The sequence below is a fragment of the Pristiophorus japonicus genome, chromosome 13 (assembly GCF_044704955.1).
Source record: "Pristiophorus japonicus isolate sPriJap1 chromosome 13, sPriJap1.hap1, whole genome shotgun sequence".
Lineage (NCBI taxonomy): Eukaryota > Metazoa > Chordata > Chondrichthyes > Pristiophoridae > Pristiophorus > Pristiophorus japonicus.
The window spans coordinates 69,677,367-69,699,942 of NC_091989.1; the positions used below are offsets into that span (position 1 = coordinate 69,677,367).

The 22,576-nt window shown below is 48.7% G+C and overlaps 1 protein-coding gene across 1 annotated transcript in view; it reads left to right on the forward strand.

Annotated features, from left to right (window-relative positions):
• The window catches only part of lrmp (lymphoid-restricted membrane protein), a 165,995-nt gene that overhangs the window by 51,288 nt on the left and 92,131 nt on the right, over positions 1–22,576 (forward strand). Inside the window, exons 15-18 of the mRNA XM_070896766.1 lie at positions 586–687; positions 15,186–15,349; positions 16,529–16,634; positions 19,418–19,580. Of these exons, the coding sequence (XP_070752867.1) occupies positions 586–687; positions 15,186–15,349; positions 16,529–16,634; positions 19,418–19,580 (535 nt within the window). The remainder of the gene's footprint in view (positions 1–585; positions 688–15,185; positions 15,350–16,528; positions 16,635–19,417; positions 19,581–22,576) is intronic.

A 22,576-nucleotide genomic window follows, 5' to 3' on the forward strand; every position in this document is an offset into this window, starting at 1 on the left:
CTCTCCCCTCTCCCCTCTCTCTCTCTCTCCCCCTCTCTCTCTCTCTCCCCCTCTCTCTCTCTCTCCCCCTCTCTCTCTCTCTCCCCCTCTCTCTCTCTCTCCCCCTCTCTCTCTCTCTCCCCCTCTCTCTCTCTCTCCCCCTCCCTCTCTCTCTCTCTCTCCCCCTCTCTCTCTCTCTCTCCCCCTCTCTCTCTCTCTCTCCCCCTCTCTCTCTCTCTCTCCCCCTCTCTCTCTCTCTCCCCCTCTCTCTCTCTCTCTCTCCTTAAAACCTATATTTTTGGTCACCTGTTTTAATTTCTCCATAGTTAATGCTCCTGTGAAGTGCCTTGGGTCATTTTATTGCATTAAAGGTGCTATATCAATGCAAGTTTTTGTTGGTAGGTGATTTACAGGTTCATGTGAATGGTCTCTGTATTCTAAAGCTATTTTCCATTAATGCTTTTACATTACGGTGAATGTAATGCCAGCAGTTTCTCCCATTTGGGGCTGAAAGACCTGAAATCCAAAGTCTGAGTGAAGTCTTCTCCCCCCACCCCCACCCCTCACTTCAGTTTCTAAATATGTAAATGTTAAAATACTTTGCAGACAACCGAGCTCTCTGAAGAAATTGAGGTGCTGGTGACGTGGTTGAAGCAAATAGCCGAATTGAAAATAAACTGCGAGGATCTGAATGAAGCTAAGCTTGAGGTAAGTCTCAAACAGTCAAGTCCACTCTGGTCTCTTGCAAATAAGCTTTTCAGCCTTTGAAGTGGTACCGAGACTTGCATTTATATAGCACTTTTCACGACCACCGGACGTCTCAAAGCGCTTTACAGCCAATGAAGTACTTTTGGAGTGTAGTCACTGCTGTAATGTGGGGAAACGCGGCAGCCAATTTGCATACAGCAAGCTCCCACAAACAGCAATGTGATAATGACCAGATCATCTGTTTTTGTTATGTTGATTGAGGGATAAATATTGGCCCAGAACACTGGGGATAACTCCCCTGCTCTTCTTTGAAATAGTGCCATTGGAACTTTTACGTTCACTTGAGAGCAGAAGGGGCCTCGATTTAATGTCTCATCTGAAAAACAGCATCTCCAACCATGCAGCACTCCCTCAGCACTGCACTGGAGTGTCAGCCTCGATTTATGTGCTCAAGTTCCTGGAGTGGGACTTGAACCCACAACTTTCTGACTGAGGCAAGAGTGCTGCCCACTGAGCCACAGCTGACGCAATCATTACGTATATGTCGTTTGTTTTACGTTTGGAGCAAATTGGCTTCAACCAGCTCGGCCTCTGGCACGGATCGGATTGCTGTAGTGTGTTCACAAACGTCCTGGTCCAATTGGTTAGGTTATGGACTCGGTTGCCTTTGAATCATCATTATTTATTTGAGATGTTAGTCCCTGTTTGTTTTTAAATTTGGATTTCTGCAAATCTACTTGGTGTTCAGAGAATTATTTTTATAATGAGCCCCGATTGTGGTGTTGACATTCTGATCTCCACCAGTTGATTATAGGCTGAACCCTCTTGGTATTTAGCTCGGGGGGGAATTTGGAAGCACTGCAGTGTTTTGATTTTTTTCAGATGTTAACTGCCCTTAAGGGAGGGCTCGCAAAAGTTATGTTAAATGGTAGAAATTGAGGACTTGCCCAGCAAGCATTCCAAGCGTGACGTTCTCAAACACTTGCAAACGCCGGCTCCTGCGGAGTGTAAGTGGTTGTGGAGGAAGAAGATTGGGGGGGGGGGGGTTAATAATTTTGAAGACTTCAATATAGTTTTCATCATCATAGGCAGTCTCTCGAAACGAGGATGACTTGCTTCCACACTGAAAAGGGATGAGTTCACCGATGTTTCAATGAAGGACCTAATATTCCGGATCCCGAACTACATCTTGAAGGGTAGAAGATGCCTGTGCGTGGATTTTTTTCAACATGTGGTGGCCGTTGTACCCCAGCCACCACACGGGCTTGACACAGCTAGACGTTGCTGTCCATGAAATGGTCTGCCATGGAGGCTTGACAATATTACACTGAGTGTATTGTAATCATTATGGTAGGCTACATACCGTGATTGTGCCACAGTCACTGGTCAGATCAGATTTGACTGTCTGCACTTGGGTCAAAATGACCAGTGAAGAAGATCCAGCCATTTGATAGCAGATTCCCAGATCCCAGTTGTCTGGTTGCATCCACTCGGATGCAATTCAACTAGGATTTGAGTATAGGAGCAGGGAGGTCTTACTGCAGTTGTACAGGGCCTTGGTGAGACCACACCTTGAGTATTGTGTGCAGTTTTTGTCTCCTAATCTAAGGAAGGACATTCTTGCCATTGAGGGAGTGCAGTGAAGGTTCACCAGACTGATTCCTGAGATTGCTGGACTGACGTATGAAGAAAGACTGGATCGACTAGGCTTATATATTCACTGGAATTTAGAAGAATGAGAGGGGATCTCAGAGAAACGTATAAAATTCTGACGGGATTGGACAGGTTAGATGCAGGAAGAATGTTCCCGATGTTGGAAGTCTAGAACCAGGGGTCATAGTCTAAGGGTAAGGGGTAAGCCATTTAAGACCGATATGAGGAGAAACTTCTTCACTCATAGAATTGTGAACCTGTGGCATTCTCTACCACAGAAAGTTGTTGAGGCTAGTTCATTAGATATATTCAAAAGGGAGTTAGATGTGGCCCTTATGGCTAAAGGGATCAAGGGGTATGGAGAGAAAGCAGTAGTGGGGTACTGAAGTTGCATGATCAGCCATTATCGTATTGAATGGTGGTGCAGGCTCGAAGGGTCGAATGGCCTACTCCTGCACCTATTTTCTATGTTTCTATCCACAGAGGGAGTTTCCTGTATCCGTGGCTCTCTGGGGCTGAACATTGTTGTTTGTTGTGCCGTGCAGTTGTCTGAGACTTGTCAGCAGATGTCTCATTTACAAGCGCATTTGGGTAAACTTTACATTGTCACATGTCCATCAATTGGAGCCTGTGGTTAGCTGCTATTTCTGGAGTGCCTATAAATGGAACCTGATTGCAGAAGCAGTTCCTACCCCTCCCACGTTTCATTCGAAGCCCGTTTGTAACTGGTGGGTGTGTGGTGCGGGCTGGCTGAGGGGGGCTAGGAAAGTCCCTTTACATAAACAATGGGAGGATTGGATCATTTTCAGCAAATTGAGGTCGGGTTGCATAAACTTGGCTTGTGTTCTCTCGTGTTTAGAAGGTTGAAGGGTGATCTGATCGAGGTGTTTACCCTATCAAATCCTTTTATCATTTTAGATGCGTGGGAAGTATTTCCTCTGTTGGGGGAATCCAGAACAAGGGGGCAGAACCTTAAAATTAGAGCCAGGCCACTTAGGACAGAACTTTAAAATTAGGGCCAGGCCATTTAGGAGTGAAAGTAGGAAGTAGAGTTTCACGCCGAGGGTAGTGGAAATCAAACTCTCCACAAAAGGTTGCTGGTGCTGGGAGTCAATTGAAATTTTCAAAGTGGAGATTGATGGATTTTTGTTGGGTAAGGGTATCTAGGGATATGGATCAAAGGCAGTAAAATAGGATGATGGTGCAAATCAGATATGATCTGATTGAATGGCGGAGCAGGCTTGAGGGGCTGAATGCCCTACTCCTATTCCTACGTAACCCCCTAGCCGTTAACATTTCCAGAGCCTAGCGGGAATCATTATCTGGCCAGCATTCCTGCTCCTGACCTGCAAGGAAATGTTACATTAAACTTATCTGGGCCTCTTCTGACCCCATTCTTTGGTCTATTTACTTATGGAGGGATATACTTGCATTGGAGGCAGTTCAGAGGAGGTTGGTTCCGGAGATGAATGGGTTATCTTATGAAGAAAGGTTGAGCAGGTTGGGCCTATACTCATTTGAGATAAGGAGAATGAGGTGTGATCTTATTGAAACATATAACATTCTGAAGGACCTGGACAGAGTCGATGCTGAGAGGATGTTTCCCCTCGTGGGGCAATCTGGAACTAGGGGGTATAGCTTCAGAATAAAGGGTCGCCCATTGAAAACTAAAATGAGGAGGAATTTCTTCCCTGAGGGTCGGGAATCTTTGGAATTCCCTACCCCAGAGAGCTGTGGAGGCTGGGTCATTGAATATATTTAAGGTGGAGATAGACAGATTTTTGAATGATAAGAGAGTCAAGGATTATGAGGAGCGGGCAGGGAAGTGGAGTTGAGGCGAAGATCAGATCAGCCATGATCTTATTAAATAGCAGAGCTGGCTCGAGGGGTCAAATGGCCTACTCTTGCTATTATGTTCTTGACTCCCACCAGCATCAATGGTGGGTCAGGCACTGTGGGATTCTTGAAAATTTGAGTAAAAAGCGCTGGATCGGTTGATGACATCATCAAACCCCAACTCTCATAGTGTGCCTGTGGTGGGGCCTTTCCTGCGACTAAACAGCGGGGTTAAAATGGCGGCGGGGCAAACTGCGCGCTCGCCCCATTCCTGCCTGGCGGACAGGGTTAATACAGGGCCTAAAGTTTCTCGAGTCACTTTGGGGGAAAATGCGGTAACACTTGAGAATCTGCACTGCCAATTTGGAGCAGGGTCAATGGTGGTATCGCTATCTGGCATCAAACTGCTGGCGTTGCACAGTGATGTCGGAAGTCATGTTTGCACAGGCAGTGGTCCAGGTCAGATCCTCCACACAGTGCGTCTGACTGCCCTCACCATGTGCTCTGATGGCTTTTAGATAGAAGACCACTTCGAACACTTAATTTAGAAAGCTTTGCCTTGAAAGGGAATTGGATATGTACATTTGCAAGGCTATGGGGTAAGAGCAGGGATGTAGGACTAATTGGGTAGTGTAATCTATTTGTTTCAAGGATTCTTTGTTTAAGAATTCATAGCAACACATTGCTATTAAGAACTAGTTGGTTTATTAGCAAAATGTTTAACAATCACACTACACATTACCGGTTCATCCACAAGGCTCTCAACCACCTGCCCCATCGTGGATCCTCTGAACCCAACTGGCTGGGGTTTTATTGAGCCTGGTGAATGTCACATGACTGGCTAAGCCACTCCCAGCTCAACAGCTCTACAAACCTGTGAGCATACGCATTGGTGCATACATTATAGGTAGCTCTTTCAAAAAGTCGGCACAAGCCCGCTGGGCTGAATGGCCTCTTTCTGTGCTGTATGACTATCATTTTATGAAGGGTGGGCATTTCATCAGAGATAACATTTCAGTGTTCAGCTACATTGTTCAAGTTCTGGTTTTAGGAAGTTTAAAAAAAATTGAACTTCAAACCAAATTTCTAGGGAATATCTTGATGGAATGAATTCTGTTCTTGTGTCGGCTTTCCAACAGACATGAATTACAGTTCCTTGTATTGTTCTATTACAGGAATAACCTAACAAAACATGATACGAACTTCTGTATTATCTGCCCTGATTTCTTCCTGGTTCTTTCCTATTCTATTAACTTTCATTTTCATTTTGAGTTAAATATTCTGTTCAATATTTTATTTTGTTTTTCTGACTAAGTTTAAAATTCATATCTGGCATTCTCTGATCTCTTCCCTCCCACTGCAGACCTGGTTCTGATTCCTGTATGTTGTTAAAGGTGCATTCACACTGTGGGGTAGATTTCAAACTCTCCTGATTTTCATTCCATTTGATCTTGATGAAAATGGGAGGGGTTCATTGGTGGGTGGGCGATCGGCTCTGCCAGGTTGCAGCCCAGGTGATCAGGATGGATGTGTACCTGCACAGACAACTGCAGTGTCGGTACCAATTCAGTTGTGGTGAATGCAGGTCCAATGCCTGAGCCGTTGCCAGAGGGAAGAGGAGTGAGACGGCCCAGAGGACGTAGTCTCTCTGCTTCACTTCAGATTCCGTACGCCCTGAGTCTCACGGCACAAGTTCAGCATTGGTGCCAAACCGCTTCGCGCGGGCGTGAGCTGTAAATCGGCCCCCGGGCGAAGCTGGTGCTTGGGAAGGAATTGCATTTCTAAAGCGCTTTACAGCCAACAAAGTACTTTTGGAATGTAGTCACTGTTGTAATGTAGGGAAACGCGGCAGCCGTTTTGTGCACAACAAGCTCCCACAAACAGCAATGTGATAATGAGCGGATCATCTGTTTTTACTGTTGAAGGATAAATATTGGCCAGAACTTCCCTGCGCTTCCAATAGGATGAGATCTTTTGCGTCCAACTGAACGGTTCATCCAAAAGATGGCACCTGAAGTGTCATAGAACATAGAAAATAGAGTCGGTCTATATTTTGTGCTCGTGTGTCTGGAGTGGGACTTGAACCCACGACCTTCTGACTCCTAGGCAAGAGTGCTGCCCAGTGAGCCACGGCTGATCAGTGTGTTACTTGAGCATTATGGATCCATTATTCGCTTGAAACAGTTTGCCCCCTATTAATTTGGAGCTGTGATTTTCCTGACTGAAGGTCCGCACAGCCTCTGCCAGTGCCAGTTTTGGCGCCACTGTCGGGAGCACCAGCCAAAGTAGTGAAATCTGCCTCCTCCCATTGTTTCTGGACAAAAACGCCACCCCCCTCTCCTGACCCCCCCACCCTCTCAATCCTTGTTGCTTGATATGGCCAGCCCCCATTCTAAATTTCCTCCCTTTTCTCAAACCAGCCTTCCCTACTGCTGATCAGATTCTGCCCCATGCTCTTGACTCCCGATTCAACCCAAAACTTACACCCCTCGACAACGTCCATCATCATCCTGCAGAAGGACAATCCAGATACCGAAGGAGATGAAAGGAGGCGGCCAAGACTGCAGGAGCAATATTTTCAACCTTGTACTATTTTTGTTTGTTTGCTGGGCTTCTGATTAGAATAGGGCTATGGGGAAAGGGCCCCTTGTGTCTATGCTTTGAATGAGCTAACCAATTAGTTCCACAGTTGTACAAGGTATTGGTGAGGCCACACCTGGAATACTGCGTGCCGTGTTGGTTTCCATATTTACGAAAGGATATACTTGCTTTGGAGGCAGTTCAGAGAAGGCTCACTCGGTTGATTCTGGAGATGAGGGGGTTGACTTATGAGGAAAGGTTGATTAGGTTGGGCCTCTACTCATTGGAATTCAGAAGATTGAGAGGTGATCTTATCGATGTATAAGATTGAGGGGGCTTGGCAAGGTGGATGCAGAGAGGATGTTTCCACTGATAGGGGGACTAGAACTAGGGGGCATAATCTTAGAATAAGGGGCCACCCATTTAAAACTGAGATGAAGAGGAATTTCTTCTGTGGGTTGTGGATCTCTGGAATTCGCTGCCTCAGAGAGCTGTGAAAGCTGGGTCATTGAATAAATTTAAGACAGAGATAGACTGTTTCTTAACCAATAAGCGGTTTATGGGGAACGGGCAGGGAAGTTGACCTGAGTCCATGATTGGATCAGCCATGATCGTATTGAATGGTGGAGCAAGCTAGAGGGGCCATATGGCCTATTCCTGCTCCTATTATGTTCTTGTAGTAAGGTGGGTCTGTATGACAGTTGCCATGGAGAGGGTGGGGGCTGGGGGGAAAACCATGTCAGCTGTGGCTCAGTGGGTAGCACACTCACCTGAGTCAGAACGTTATGGGTTCAAGCCCCACTTTAGAGACTTGAGCACAAAAGTCTAGGCTGACACTCCAGGCCATTATTGAGAGTGCTGCGCTGTCAGATGAGACGTTAAACCGAGGCCTCGTCTGCTCTCAGGTGGATGTCAAAGATCTCTATTGTGAAGAAGAGCAGGGGAGTTATCCCCGGTGTTCTGGCCAATATTTATCCCTCAATCAACATCGCTGAAACAGATTATCTGATCATTTTCACATTGCTGTTTGTGGGAGCTTGCTGTGTGCTAATTGGCTGCCGCATTTCCCACATTACAACAGTGACTACATTTCAAAAGTACTTCACTGGCTGTAAAGCGCTTTGGGACGTCTGGTGGTCGTGCAAGGTGCTATATAAAGCCAAGTCTTTCTATTATTTAGTTTCTCTTGCCATTCTCCCGCACACCTCTCTCCACTGCCCACCCTCACACCCTCAAGTAAATTAATTCCTACTTTCTGAGCAGTCAGTTGTCAAAATAGCTTTCACAAGAAGCCATTTTAATCCATGTTCTTTGCTGCATTTACTGTATGTTTGATGTTTTCACTTGCAATTCATGAAGGAAGTTGCTGTTTATTTAAAGGGAAGTAACTAAAATGAGCTCTCAATCCTAACTTCAGACAGAAATGGAATGTATTTCTTTGCAGTTATTAATTGCTCTACTTGGATGCATTGCATTTTATTCCAAATCCATATGCAAAGGTAGTTTTATGCAGTGGTTGAGTCTTCCTAATCTGTAGCTACAACTGTTTTATAACCATTGCCCCCCGAACTCCTTCCCCTCATTAGTCACTGGCTTGAAGTCCTGAAAATATTAGTGAACGAGTTACTTATCTCTTTACCTTTTCTTTCCAACCTCCATTTCTTGCTCTTTTTTTGCGTGTTGTGTGCACAAGCTCCATGCTTCGGGCTAAGGTAGGGTGACCATACGCCCTGGCCCCTGGGGACAGTCCCTGGATTATGTATGATGACCCCAGGCCAACAATGTTCCTGGTTCATGAAATACATCCCCAAAGTGCACTCCACCGTGGGGGCAGTGAGTCTACCCAAGTCACTGGGGCGGGGGGATGGGAGGGAGGAGAGAGATCAGGTGTGACCTCCGTCACCTGGAGGGGGTCAAGAGTCTGAACGTCCTTCAATAGTGTGAGTCACATTCGCAGTAATTATGTGCACTTTTGTGTTGCGTGTGTAGTGTGTATGTTCAACTGTTAAAATGTAGGCTGCTAAAAAACGTTGCTTCGCTGCGCAACCTACATTTTTCGTCCTGACTACGTGACTATGTTCCCACCCTGTGTACGCGGATTCGGTTTGGCAAATGTGGTCACCCTCAACTAGGGAGCGAAGGCCGATTGATGCACCGTCCCTAGGGGGCCTACACCTGGGCCACCAGTAAAACTCAGCACAACACCAACAGCCATGCAACGGCTGGACGAGCTTAGTTTATTGCATTACAATTTGCTAGATTATTAATGCAGTGCGTAAACATACAGCGGGCCTATTCGTGTAGTTTACTCCGAGTGTTGGCGGGGGGGCAGGTTGCGGAGTGGGAGTGGGGGGCGGGGCTGGTTGTGGAGGGGGTGCAGGGCTGGTTGTTAGAGGGGGGGCGGGGTGGGGATGGGGGGCAGGTTGTGGGGTGGGGGGGGGGGGCACAGATTCCCAAGAATTCTCTCTCTGGCCCTGTGTAGGCGTCAGGCTGGCAAATCTTCTCCCAGGCCTCTGGTACTCAATCCTATCCTCCAGGAACTTCAGGGGTGGGACAAGGGGAATATTTGTGCCTCATTGACGTAAATTATCGCCCATGGCAGAAAGTCAGGAATTTCTTTATCTTGTATAGAGCAGCAGGTCTAATCCAATTACTTCATAACACCCTCTGTTGTGTTCCTAACACAGATGAGACTACACACAGGGAGGTTAAAGTAACAGTGACCTCAGTCTTTAATAAGACACTCCAGAGTGAGGAACAGGCCTTGGGGGCTGGCTTATATACAGTGCTCCCAAGGGATGCTGGGATTCCTTGGGACTTCAGGGGATGAGCTCCCTGGTGGCGGAACATGGGAGTGCATGCTTTACAGATACACATCACTCCCCCGCCAAAGTCAGTGAAAACTATTTACAAGGTGAGGCGGTCGGGAGCCTTTCTTTCCCTGGTGGACCGCCTCGGTACAAATGTCTGTTCTGGAATGTTTGCTGTGCCCTCGCTGGGCTGGCGTGTTGTTGGTCCTGCAGGGCTGCTGGGTGAGCCTGGCCTTGCTGGGCTGTTGGGCGTGGTGGGTTCGATTTCCTGGTCCGGGGTGGTGTCGTTGATCGTTTGTGTGTGTGTTGTGGGCTCTCAAAGGGGCAGTCTGTGAATCGCAGCCTCGTTTGGTCCAAGTGCTTTCTGCAAATTTGTCCATTGTCTAGTTTGACTACAAACACCCTACTCCCTTCTTTAGCTATCACCGTGCCCGCGATCCACTTGGGACCATGTCCATAGTTTAGCACATAGTCATTCAGATCAATTTCCCGTGACACAGTGGCACAACCATTGTCTACATTTTGTTGCTGCCTCCTGCTCTCTACCTGATCATGCAGGTTGGGGTGAACCAGCGAGAGTCTGGTTTTAAGTGTCCTTTTCATGAGTAGCTCAGCCGGTGGCATCCCTGTGAGCGAGTGGGGTCTCGTGCGGTAGCTGAGCAGTACTCTGGACAGGCAGGTTTGGAGTGAGCCTTCTGTGACTCGTTTGAGGCTCTGTTTGATTGTTTGTACTGCCCGCTCTGTCTGCCCATTGGAGGCTGATTTACACAGGGCCGAGGTGACATGTTTGAGCCCATTGCGGGTCATGAATTCTTTAAATTCGGCACTGGTGAAACATGGCCCATTGTCACTGACCAGTATGTCAGGCAGGCCGTGGGTGGCAAACATGGCCCTCAGGCTTTGAATGGTGGCGGTGGCAGTGCTTCCCGACATTATTTCACATTCAATCCATTTTGAAAAAGCATCCACCACCACCAGGAACATTTTACCGAGAAACGGGCCCACATAGTCGACATGGATCCTCAACCATGGTCTGGAGGGCCAGAACCACAAACTTAGTGGTGCCTCTCTGGGCGCATTGCTCAACTGAGCACACACGCTGCATTGCTGTACACAGGACTCTGTCAGAATCGATACCGGGCCACTACACATGGGATCTGGCTATCGCTTTCATCATTACTATACCCGGATGTGTGCTGTGGAGATCAGAGATGAACGTCTCCCTGCCCTTTTTGAGTAGCACTACGCGGTCACCCCACAACAGGCAGTCTGCCTGAAATGGACAGCTCGTCCTTTAGCCGCTGGAACGGCTTGATTAGCTCTTGCATTTCAATGGGGATGCTGGTCCAGCTCCCATACAGTACACAGTTCTTGGCTGGTCCAAGTCCTAATCTGGCGGGCCGTGACAGGTGATTTATCATTTTCAAATGCTTCCATGACCATCAACATGTCTGCGGGCTGCGCCATTTCCACCCCCGTGGTGGGCAATGGTGGCCGACTGAGCGCATCCGCACAGTTCTCGGTGCCTGGCCTGTGGCGGATGGTATAGTTATACGCTGATAGCGCGAGTGCCCACCTTTGTATGCGGGCTGAGGCATTAGTATTTATCCTCTTGTTTTCAGCGAACAGGGATGTGAGGGGTTTCCAGCTCAAATTTGAGGCCAAACAGGTACGGATGCATTTTCTTTACCCCGAACACACACGTTAATGCCTCTTTCTCAATCATGCTGTAGGCCCTCTCAGCCTTAGACAAGCTCCTGGAAGCATAGGCGACAGGTTGCAACTTCCCCGCAGCGTTAGCTTGTTGTAATACACACCCGACTCCGTACGACGACGCATCACATGCTAGCACAAATCTTTTACACGGGTTATACAATACAAGCAGCTTGTTGGAGCATAAAATGTTTCTGGCTTTCTCAAAAGCAATTACTAATTTTTTCCCATACCCAGTTCTCACCTTTGCGCAATAACACATGTCGGGGCTCTAAGAGGGTGCTTAACCCCGGTAGGAAGTTACCAAAATAGTTGAGTCCCAGGAACGACCGCAGTTCTGTGATGTTCTGTGGCCTGGGTGCGTTTCTGACAGCCTCTGTCTTGGCGTCTGTGGGCCGAATGCCGTCCGTCGTGATCGTTCTCCCCAAAAACTCCCCTTCTGTTGCCATGAAGACACATTTCGACCTCTTCAGCCGCAGCCCTAGGCGATCCAGTCGCTGGAGGACCTCCTCCAGATTTTGTAGGTGTGCGATGGTGTCCCGACCCATGACCAATATGTCGTCCTGAAAAACCACCGTGCGTAGTACCGACTTGAGTAGGCTCTCCATGTTTCTCTGGAAGATCGTTGCAGCTGACCGAATTCCAAACGGGCATCTGTTGTAGATGAACAGTCCCTTGTGCGTGTTGATGCAGGTGAGGCCCTTCAAAGACTCCTCCAGCTCCTGCATCATGTAGACCGAAGTCAGGTCGAACTTGGTGAACATCTTGCCTCCTGCCAGCGTCGCAAATAGGTCATCTGCCTTAGGTAGCTGGTATTGGTCCTGTAGCGAGAAACTATTAATAGTTATTTTATAATCGCCGCAAATCCTGACCGTGCCATCACTGTTGAGTACTGGCACAATCGGGCTGGCCCACTCGCTGAATTCCACTGGGGAGATGTCCTCGCATTGCAGCCTGTCCAGCTCGATTTCCACTCTCTCCCTCATCATGTGAGGTACCGCTCGTGCCTTGTGGTGAATGGGTCGTGCCTCTGGGACCAAGTGGATCCGCACGTTCGCCCCGGAAAAGCTTCCAATGCCTGGCTCAAAAAGGGAAGGAAATTTGTTAAGAACTTGGGTACATGCGGCCTCATCGACATGTGATAGCGCTTGGATGTCATCCCAGTTCCAGCGGATTTTGCCCAGCCAGCTCCTTCCAAGCAGTGTGGGGCCATCGCCCGGGACAATCCAGAGTGGCAGTTCGTGCACCGTGCCCTCGTAGGTGACCTTGACCATAGCGCTGCCAGGGATAGTGATGAGCTCTTTGGTGTACGTTCTCAGTTTCGTGTGGATGGGGCTCAGGGCTGGTCTGAGTGCGTTGCTGCACCACAGTCTCTCAAACATCTTTTTACTCATGATAGATTGGTTAATGCCAGTGTCCAGTGCCATGGCTATGGGTAAGCCATTCAATTTTACATTGAGCATTATAGGTGGACATTTCGTCAAATGTGTGCACCCCGTGTACTTCATCTGCCTCCTCTGTCTCAGGCTCGAAATTGCTTTGGTCCACCATGTACCGATCTTCCTCTGCCACGTGGTGGTGAGCAGGTTTTGCAGAGCTTGCAGCTCATCTGCAAGCTCGTTGGAGGTGCCCCATTGTTCCACAGCTCTTGCAAACATACCCTTTTGAAGTGGCATGAAGCCTCCACAACACCAACAAGGTGTGAATTGCCTTGCATTCATCCTTTGTTGCGGACTCGGTCATCTGGGTCACCTGAGGCCTGTTGGCAGTTGCAGACTCATGGTTTCTGCCCTGTACATTTTTGCTTGCAAACACAGTTTGTTAATTTATGAACATTGCTAGCACTTGTGTGTTGAGAGATTTGTTTGGTGTTATCACTGGTGGACATAAACGCCTGCGCTATCGCAATGGCCTTACTGAGGGTCGGTGTCTCTACAGTCAAAAGTTTTCATAGGATGGTCTCGTGGCCCACGCCCAGTACAAAAAAGTCTCTGAGCATTTGCTCCAGGTAGCCCATCAAACTCTTTGTCCTGCAAATTGCCTTAGCTCGGCGACGTAGCTCGCCACTTCCTGACCTTCAGATCGCTGGTACGTATAGAACCAATACCTCGCCATCAGCATGCTCTCCCTCTGGTTAAGATGCTCCCGAACCAGTGTACACAGCTCCTCATACGACTTATCTGTGGGTTTCACCAGAGCCAGAAGATTCTTCATGAGGCTGTAGGTTGGTGCCCCGCAGACCGTGAGGGGGCCCGCTCTCCTGTTTGTAGCACTTCCTTCTCCGTCCAGCTCGTTGGCTACAAAGTACTGGTCTAACCGTTCGACATGGGCTTCCCAGTCCTCGCCCTCCGAGAACTTCTCCAGGATGCGCACAGTTTGTTGCATCTTTGCGTTGGATTCGTGTACTCGTCGCCAGTTGTTGTGTTCCTAACACAGATGAGACTGCACACAGGGAGGTTAAAGTAACAGTGGCCTCAATCTTTATTAAGACACTCCAGAGTGAGTAACAGGGCTTTGGGGCCGGCTTATATACAGTGCTCCAAGGGATGCTGGGATCCCTTGGGACTTCAGGGGATGTGCTCCCTGGTGGTGGAACATGGGAGTGCATGCTTTACAGATACACAACACCCTCCACTTCCTGTCCCTCTTCTAACCTGAAGTAAAGACACAAAATGCTGGAAATACTCAGCCGGTCAGGCAACATCTGTGGAGAGAAACAGAGTTAATGTTTCAGGTCGATGACCCTTTGTCAGAGCTTCTAACCAAACTGGTTTCTGGCTGACCTGACATTCCCGACTGTAACTTGCAACCTGTTGGATTAATTCAGCAGGAAAAGGTACTTTCATCTACATACAATGCTTTGCTACGTGTTTTTGTTAATTATATAATTCATAAACCTGTGCCCTGTCTAGTTTTATTGGGCGGGGGGGAGCACAATAAAATCTGATCTTAGGCTTTTAAAAATCAATGCTGGGGCAATTTTTTTTATCATCGGGTGGAAAATGACGATCGCAAATCAGCTGTCATGTTTCATGCCGCAATGGAGAAGGAAAGTGGGCCGGGGATAAAGTGGACGGCCGATTAACCATCATCCATTTTTCGTCCAGGGATGAAAGTTAAAGTTGAACCCCCCCCCACCCTGCCAAAACCCCCTGCTGAGTTCAAACCTGTTGCATGTAATAGTTTAGGAGGGCCAGATTGCTTTAATTGAGCTGACTCAGACAATGCTGTGCGATCGCTGCATTGCTCCAATTCTGGCCCCTCGTGCACCGTGATTTAATCGCTCCACCATTGAATAGAAGAAATAGGAGCAGGAGTAGGCCATTTGGTCCATTCGAGCCTGCTCCGCCATCCAATAAGATCGTGGCTGATCTGATCTTGGCCTCAGCTCCACTTCCCTGCCTGCTCCCCATAACCCTTGACCGCCATATAATTGGTGGCCGTGCTTTCAGCTGCCTGGGCCCCAAGCTCTGGAGCTCCCTGCCTGAACCTCTCCGCCTCTCTACACCTCTCTTCTTTTTTTTTTTAAAGACGCTCCTTAAAACCTCCCTCTTTCACCAAGGTTTTGGTAACCTGCACACACACCCTTGTGTTGCTTGGTAACACATTTTATCTGAGCGCTCCTGTGAAGCACCTTGGGACGGACTATGTTAAAGGCGCTATACAAATATAAGTCCTTGTGAGCGCCGACACTGGCTACTCTCCCATCGGCAACATCTGGATGCTTGTTGCTTGCGGCCGAGTGGAAAATTGCTTTGCACTGTCGCACACGTGGCCAATCGGACCATGGAAGAGTTGCTTCAGGAGTAGTGCCTTTCTCAACGAGCACTCCTTGATTTGGCCTCCTCGATAACAAAAGCCTTGGTTTGCCTTTTACACATTTATTTATCTCTCGCATTGTTTCAGCGTCTGAAGGATGATCTGCGGGACAGCGGACGGCGATGGGTGGCGAACCTCTGTGCCTTGGAGCAACAGAAGTCGGCTGCGGACCGAGAGTACGTGTGTTTGGCGAGCAACCTTCGCCGAAGCAAAACCGAGCAGCTGCACCTCAAGCAGCAGGAAGTCGCCAGGTGTGCGCGGCGAAACCGGAAATAATTCACGGGTTTGGGACGGGTGGCTTGCTGGATAATGAAGATTCTGTTTCCAGGGGCTTAGCGGGTTAAAGCAAGAGGACAGGTTGCATAAACTCTGCTTGTATTCCGTTGAGTTTAGAAGATTAAATATGAACTAATGGAGCGGTTTAAGATGATTAAAACATTTGATAGGGTAGATAGAGAGAAACCATTTCCTCTGGTGTGGGTAGTCCAGAACAAGGGGCACACTCCAAGTTAGAGCTAAGCCTTTCAGGGGTGATGTCAGGAAGCACTTTTTCCGTACAAGGGGCAGTGGAAATTTGCAACTCGCCTCTAAAAAGCTCGAAGCTGGGGATCAATTGAAAACTGAGATTGATGGATCTTTGTTAGTTAAGGGTATTAAGGATTTACGGAACCAAGGTGGGTAAAGGTGCAATTTAAGATACAGATCAGCCATGATCAAATAGAATAGCACAGGTCCAAGAGGCTGACTGACCACCTCCTGTTCCTACGTTCCTTTTGTACCAGTGTTGGTATCATTCTCCCAGTCAGTACAAACTAAATGCAGGGTAATGACCCATTACAAATCCCGAATAGTGCGTCGTAACTGCTTGCACCTGGCACACCAGCCTCTGTCCACAGTCTCTGCCAGGTTAGTGTCAAAGGACATGGTGTTGACTTGTGGAGTACGAATAAAACTTTCTTCAATATCTTATCTAAATTTGTTTATTCATTGTCCCACAGTAATAAATCACAGTTTAAAAAAAAAAATCTAACGGGGAATTTTTCATTGCATTATATAAACTGAAAATTAAAAGATTCCAGCAGAATTGTTCTAATCTTCTGACAGTCTGAGTGTTAACGCAGGAGAGATAAAGAAAAGATAATGGGTGCTGCGTGAGTTGCTAAAGCAGTGGGATTGTGTTTACTTGCTCATCAGTGACTTGCATAGAACATGAAGCACTTCTGTAAATGCTGTTTAACTTGCGTTGTATAAACGATTGGAGGGGTGGAGTGGGAAGAGAGCTGTGGACCTCTGCTGAGTTGTGATGTGTGTGCGTGTGCAGTGATACCGGTGCTTGCGGAGGGTCCAATGCGTGGAAGATGCCACCCCTGACGCAGGTGTGTGCTGCTTAAATGTCACGGTGAACTTGTGGCTTTCTGCTGGTCCCACAGGCTGCACCAGCTCGAAGCCCAGAAACAGCTAACGGAGCAAGCAGCTGCTGCCTTCTCTCTCCAGCTGCAGCAAGTTGGCCAACAGCTCAAAGACCTGCAGCAAGAGGCAAGTTTGTGTCTCGCAAAAGTGCCTGTAATGGGTTGCACGAGACTTTTTTGTTATGACTTTTTAAAGTGATAATACACTGGATTGTTTGAGAAGAATTCTTTCACTGTTGAGCTGTTTTGAAGTTTCGTGGCGTTCGGTATTGAAGGAAGTGAGAGCTTGTGTGGGGGGATGGTGTGGGTGGTTACTTGTGCATTTAAGAGTTTGTGTGTTTTTATCAATTTTAACTATAGGTTTATTTTTGCTAACTGGTTTTAAAAATATACCAATTCTTTAAAAAAAAAAGCATAATTGGAACTGCATTAGAACCTAGTTACACTTTCATAAGCAACTATAAGGTGTGTGTGTGTATGTGTGTGTGTGTACTTCCTAAAGTACTTTACAGTCAGCTAGGCACTTTTTGAAGTGTCGTCACTGTTGTAATGTGGGAAACACGGCAGACGATTTGCACACAGCAAGCTCCCACAGACACCAATGACCAGGTAGTTTGTTTTTGTTATGTTGATTGAGATATGAATATTGGCCAGGACACCAGGGATAACTCCCCTGCTCTTCTTCAAAATAGTGGCATGGGATCTTTTAGGTCCACCTGAGGGGACAGACGGGGCCTCGGTTCAACGTCTCATCCGAAAGATGGCACCTGCGACAGTGTAGCTCTCCCTCAGTACTGCACTGGAGTGTCAGCCTAGATTTTTGTGCTCGAGTCTCTGAAGTGGGACTTGAATCCACAGTCTTCTGACTCAGAGGCGAGGGTGCTACCCACTGACACACGATAAATATACAATATGTGGGTTCAAGTCCCACTCCAGAAACTTGAACACACAAATCTAGGCTGACGCTCCAGTGCAGTGCTGAGGGAGCGCTGCACTGTCGGAGGTGGCGCCTTTCGGATGAGATGTTAAACAGAGGATCCGTCTGCTGTCTCGGGTGGATGTAAAAGATCCCATGGCACTATTTTGAAGAAGATCAGGGGAGTTATTCCTGATGTCCTGGCCAATATTTATCCCTCAATCAACATAACAAAAACAGATTATCTGGTCATTACCACATTGCTATTTGTGGGAGCTTGCTGTGCTCAAGTTGGCTTCTGCGTTTCCCACTTTACAACAGTGACTACTGTAAGGGGTGGTTTTTAGGGGGTCAGCTTTCCCTTCTGACCTTATATGAGCGGTTCCGAATCGCTCCCACACCCTTGGTTCTAGACACTGGAATTATGAAGGGACTTGGACAGACAATCGGTTTCAAGGTAGGAAGCAGGTATGGCTTTATTGTGTTTAAAAAGAAGTAAAAGGCACACCTTTAATAACACACAAAGACCAATACACACTGAAGGGTACAACACATTGAATAAAACGTCAAATTACAGCCTGTGGGGAAAAGAATACAGCTTAAACTCTAAATGGGGTAAAGAGGAGAATGCAGATACATTTACACAAGTTATCCCAGCCTCCCCCCTCCCCCCTCCCAATTCCCCTAACTAACTAAGTTATAGCTCTGAGGGTTCAGGAGCTATGCTCACCAACCCCTTTCGACAGTTGCCAGTGAATCACGGTTTCGGGGTTCGCTGCACTTGGCCTTCTAGGCGAGCCGTACCCCGGACGGAGGAGAGGACTTCGGACTGCATAGTCTTCAGTTGGGGTGCGTCCGTTGATGTGCTAAGTTGTGTTTCGGATGTATGGGATAAGTATCCACTTTCTTTGGTTAGGAATAGTTTCAGTTCGTCCCTTTTGGTAATTTCTCACCCGTTGGGTTGTTCAGAAGTAGATTGTAGAGTGGAAATAAATGTTGATTCTTAGTTTTTTGCTGAGTTGGTTTTGGTTGGTCGTTTCGTTGGTTGTGGTGGCCCGGGTTTGTCAATTTGGTTGCTGACAACCTTCCATTTCGTGGGCCTCGTGCTCAGTCGGTCCTTGACGATTTCTTGTAGGTTCCTTCACGACTCCATTTCTTCACTCCGGCTGCTTGCGTCTGTGCTCTGCTAGTCTGCTGTATTCTGCTAGTTTTTCTGCTTCTCTCCTGTGTACTGCTAGCTTTGAGTTCTGCTAGTCTTTCCTTGTAAAACTGGGAGATAGATATATCTGTTATCTCCCATCAAATCTCTTGGGTTCTGTTTTAAACTGTCCATTTATTTTCAAATGTCTCCTTTGTCAGCAGTAACTCGATTAGGGTGTGAGAATGTGTTATCACTGGTTTTGCATTTTTTTAGGATTGTCCAGTTTTTCTGACCATGATTTCCATTGTGCTTGATTGGGTAATTCGATTATCTCTTGGGGGGTGAATAGTTCCCCCAGACAGTCTGGGATCCTTAATACACAAATTTGGCCCCACCTCCTGTATTTGGTAACTCCTTTTTGCAGCCAAAATGTTGTAGAATCTTAAAATTGATATGCTCCTTCCCATAGATGTTTAGGGGATCTCAAGCTTCTGTAATTTAGGTCCATTTTGAATTCCCTTTTCTATGAGTCCAAACACTGGGGGGGGGGGGGGGTCTCCATGAATGCATCCCCTTTTATCCCCCGCAGGCTTCGTCTGCCCCTTTAAACTCATATTTTAAAAGCCCAGAAAGGGATTCTTCTCCTCTGTAGGGGAAAGGTACCTGGAATCTTTGCGAGATATTGGTAAATTCTACACTACACTTCAGAGTATTTTTCATTGGCTGTTAAGGACTTTGGGACATCTGGTGGTCATGGTGCTATAGAAATGCAAGTCTTTCTTGTATGTGAAATGTGTGTAATTCTTTACCTAAATGAGCACGCAGCAAACCAGTTTTTCATGCTGTTATTCAGGTCGGTAACAAGGACGCTGCATTTGCCTCAGTGTGTGAAGAGACAGAAGTGCTGCAGCACGAGCTGGGGGAAGCACTTGTTGAGAGGCGGGACCTGCTGTCTATAAACCAAGCTCTATCGGGCACAGTTCAAACACTTCAGCAGCAAGTGAACCACCAGCAAAGTAAGTAAGCTTCGGAATGGATCTCCACACCTGTTTGGCAAATGTTCCTAATTGTTCCTCGTGTTGCTGAACACGCAACAAGCTCAAAGTTGCTGAACAGGAAAAGCAAACGTTATCTTGCGTCATATTTCTGGTTAGTTTTGGAGTAGTTTGTCTCCTGGAAGATGGATTTAAACACATTGTAGGACATTGTAGCGTCTTGGAGGAGAATGGAAACTGAACCTTGTCTTCAGGTAACGGGAATGCAAATCCCACTGAGTACAGCTGTGTAAAGCAATGAGTACAGGTGCAGTGTGCAAATCATAAGTTTTACTTCATAGTTGAATGTTGCTGTAAAGTTGAGCAAGGTTCATGTGCATGTTTTGGTCACGTGATGCTGATTTTTGTAAAATTGATCTGTTTAATTCGCCCCAGAAGTAAGGGGCGCGTTTATCCTAGGTATGAATCATTGAAGCTTTATTCTGATTTCCATTTATATGGCGCCTGTGATGGCTTCAGGAGGCCCCGAAATGCTTCACAGCCGATGCATTTTCAGCACAGTCACGATGGGCCAAATGACCTCCGTCTGTGCAGTAATTTTCTGATTCTACGATTCTATGAATTGCTGTTGGAATGTTGCAGGCATTTGTTTTGTTGGAAACTAGCGACAAGCAATTTGTGCACAGCAAGTTCCCACAAACAGCAATGTGATGTATATGTTCTTGAAGGTGTTGGTTGAGGGATAACTATTGGCCAGGACACGGGGACAGATCTTCGAAATAGGATCTTTACATCCAGACGAGAGAGTAGATGAGGCCTTTTGGTATTAGTTTTCCATATATACGTACTTCATAAAATACATTAAAACAAATTATTTAGAGTGTCGAGAACTATTCTTTATTCAAAGGTCATTTTGTAAGGATTTTTTTTAAAGAAAACCAGGTTGGAGGAAACACTTGCTGGGTGTAACACTACATTCTAGTTGTGACCTTTCAATTAGCTGTGTGTAGAGGCTTCCACATCTTATTACTGTCGCGCCCATATTTCAGGAAGGTTACAGCAAATCTCACATCAGCCTACTTTTTGTTTGGAGATGGCGAGCAGAACGAAGCAAATCGGCTAAATTGAAGACATAATGGTCAGGAAGCCCAGGATAATGTGTTTCCACTGACCCTGCCACATCTAACAGCCCTAATTAATATTTCAAAGTTCTTGTTTCCTGCCTGCAGCCATCCAGATGGAGAGGCAGACTGGCCTGCGGACACCACGGTACCTGGGGGGGGTGGGCGGGGGGTGTGAGGGATCGGGGGGGGGGAAGGAGTGGTGAGGGATCTGGGGGGGGGGGGGGTGGGGAAGGAGGGATCTGGGGGGGGGGGGTGGGGAAGGAGTGGTGAGGGATCGGGGGGGGTGGGGTGGGGAAGGAGTGGTGAGGGATCTGGGGGGGGTGGGGTGGGGAAGGAGTGGTGAGGGATCTGGGGGGGGTGGAAGGAGTGGTGAGGGATCTGGGGGGGGGGGGGGAAAGAGTGGTGAGGGATCTGGGGGGGGGGAAGGAGTGGTGAGGGATCTGGGGGGGGAAGGAGTGGTGAGGGATCTGGGGGGGGTGGTGGGAGGAGTGGTGAGGGATCTGGGGGGGGTGGAAGGAGTGGTGAGGGATCTGGGGGGGGGGGGGGAAAGAGTGGTGAGGGATCTGGGGGGGGGGAAGGAGTGGTGAGGGATCTGGGGGGGGAAGGAGTGGTGAGGGATCTGGGGGGGGTGGTGGGAGGAGTGGTGAGGGATCTGGGGGGGGGGGAAGGAGTGGTGAGGGATCTGGGGGGGGGTGGGGAAGGAGTGGTGAGGGATCTGGGGGGGGGTGGGGAAGGAGTGGTGAGGGATCTGGGGGGGGGGGGAAGATTGGTGAGGGATCTGGGGGGGGGGGGAAAGGAGTGGTGAGGGATCTGGGGGGGGGTGGTGGAAGGAGTGGTGAGGGATCTGGGGGGGGGGGTGGTGGAAGGAGTGGTGAGGGATCTGGGGGGGGGGGGTGGTGGAAGGAGTGGTGAGGGATCTGGGGGGGGGGGTGGTGGGAGGAATGGTGAGGGATCTGGGGGGGGGGGTGGTGGGAGGAATGGTGAGGGATCTGGGGGGGGTAGTGGGAGGAGTGGTGAGGGATCTGGGGGGGGGGTGGTGGGAGGAGTGGTGAGGGATCTGGGGGGGGTGGTGTTGGGAGGAGTGGTGAGGGATCTGGGGGGGCGGGTGGTGGGAGGAGTGGTGAGGGATGTGGTGGGAGGAGTGGTGAGGGATGTGGTGGGAGGAGTGGTGAGGGATCTGGGGGGGGGTGGTGGGAGGAGTGGTGAGGGATCTGGAGGGGGTGGTGTTGGGAGGAGTGGTGAGGGATCTGGGGGGGCGGGTGGTGGGAGGAGTGGTGAGGGATGTGGTGGGAGGAGTGGTGAGGGATGTGGTGGGAGGAGTGGTGGGAGGAGTGGTGAGGGATGTGGTGGGAGGAGTGGTGAGGGATCTGGGGGGGGGTGGTGAGGGATCTGGGGGGGGGGGTGGGGAGGGATCTGGGGGGGGGTGGGAGGAGTGGTGAGGGATCTGGGGGGGAGGTGGTGGGAGGAGTGGTGAGGGATCTGGGGGGGGGGGTGGGGGGTCCTGGGGGGGAGGGATCAGAGGAGGGAGGGCTCATGGGAGGAGGTGAGAAGAAGTGGGCTCGGTGGAGGGGAGGGGGCCTCGGCAGCAGTGGGGGGGGGGAGGAGGAAGAGGAGGGCTCAGCGGGGGTTGGTGGTGTGAGGGCTCGGTAGAGGGAGGGGTGGGAAGGGATCGGTGAGGTGATGGTCCTCCAGCCCTCAATTGGGTCTGGATGGAGGAGGCCAGGAAGGTGATGGGGGCTGGAGAAGCTTTGAGGGTGTGTGGTCGGAAGCCAGGTGAAGATCGGGGTTGGTTGGGGCTGGAGGAGGATTGGGGGAGGGGCGGCAGTGACTGGCTAGGTATCGAAGGAGCATGGGGGCCAGAGGGGATGAGGAGCGATGAGGGGAGTGAGATTA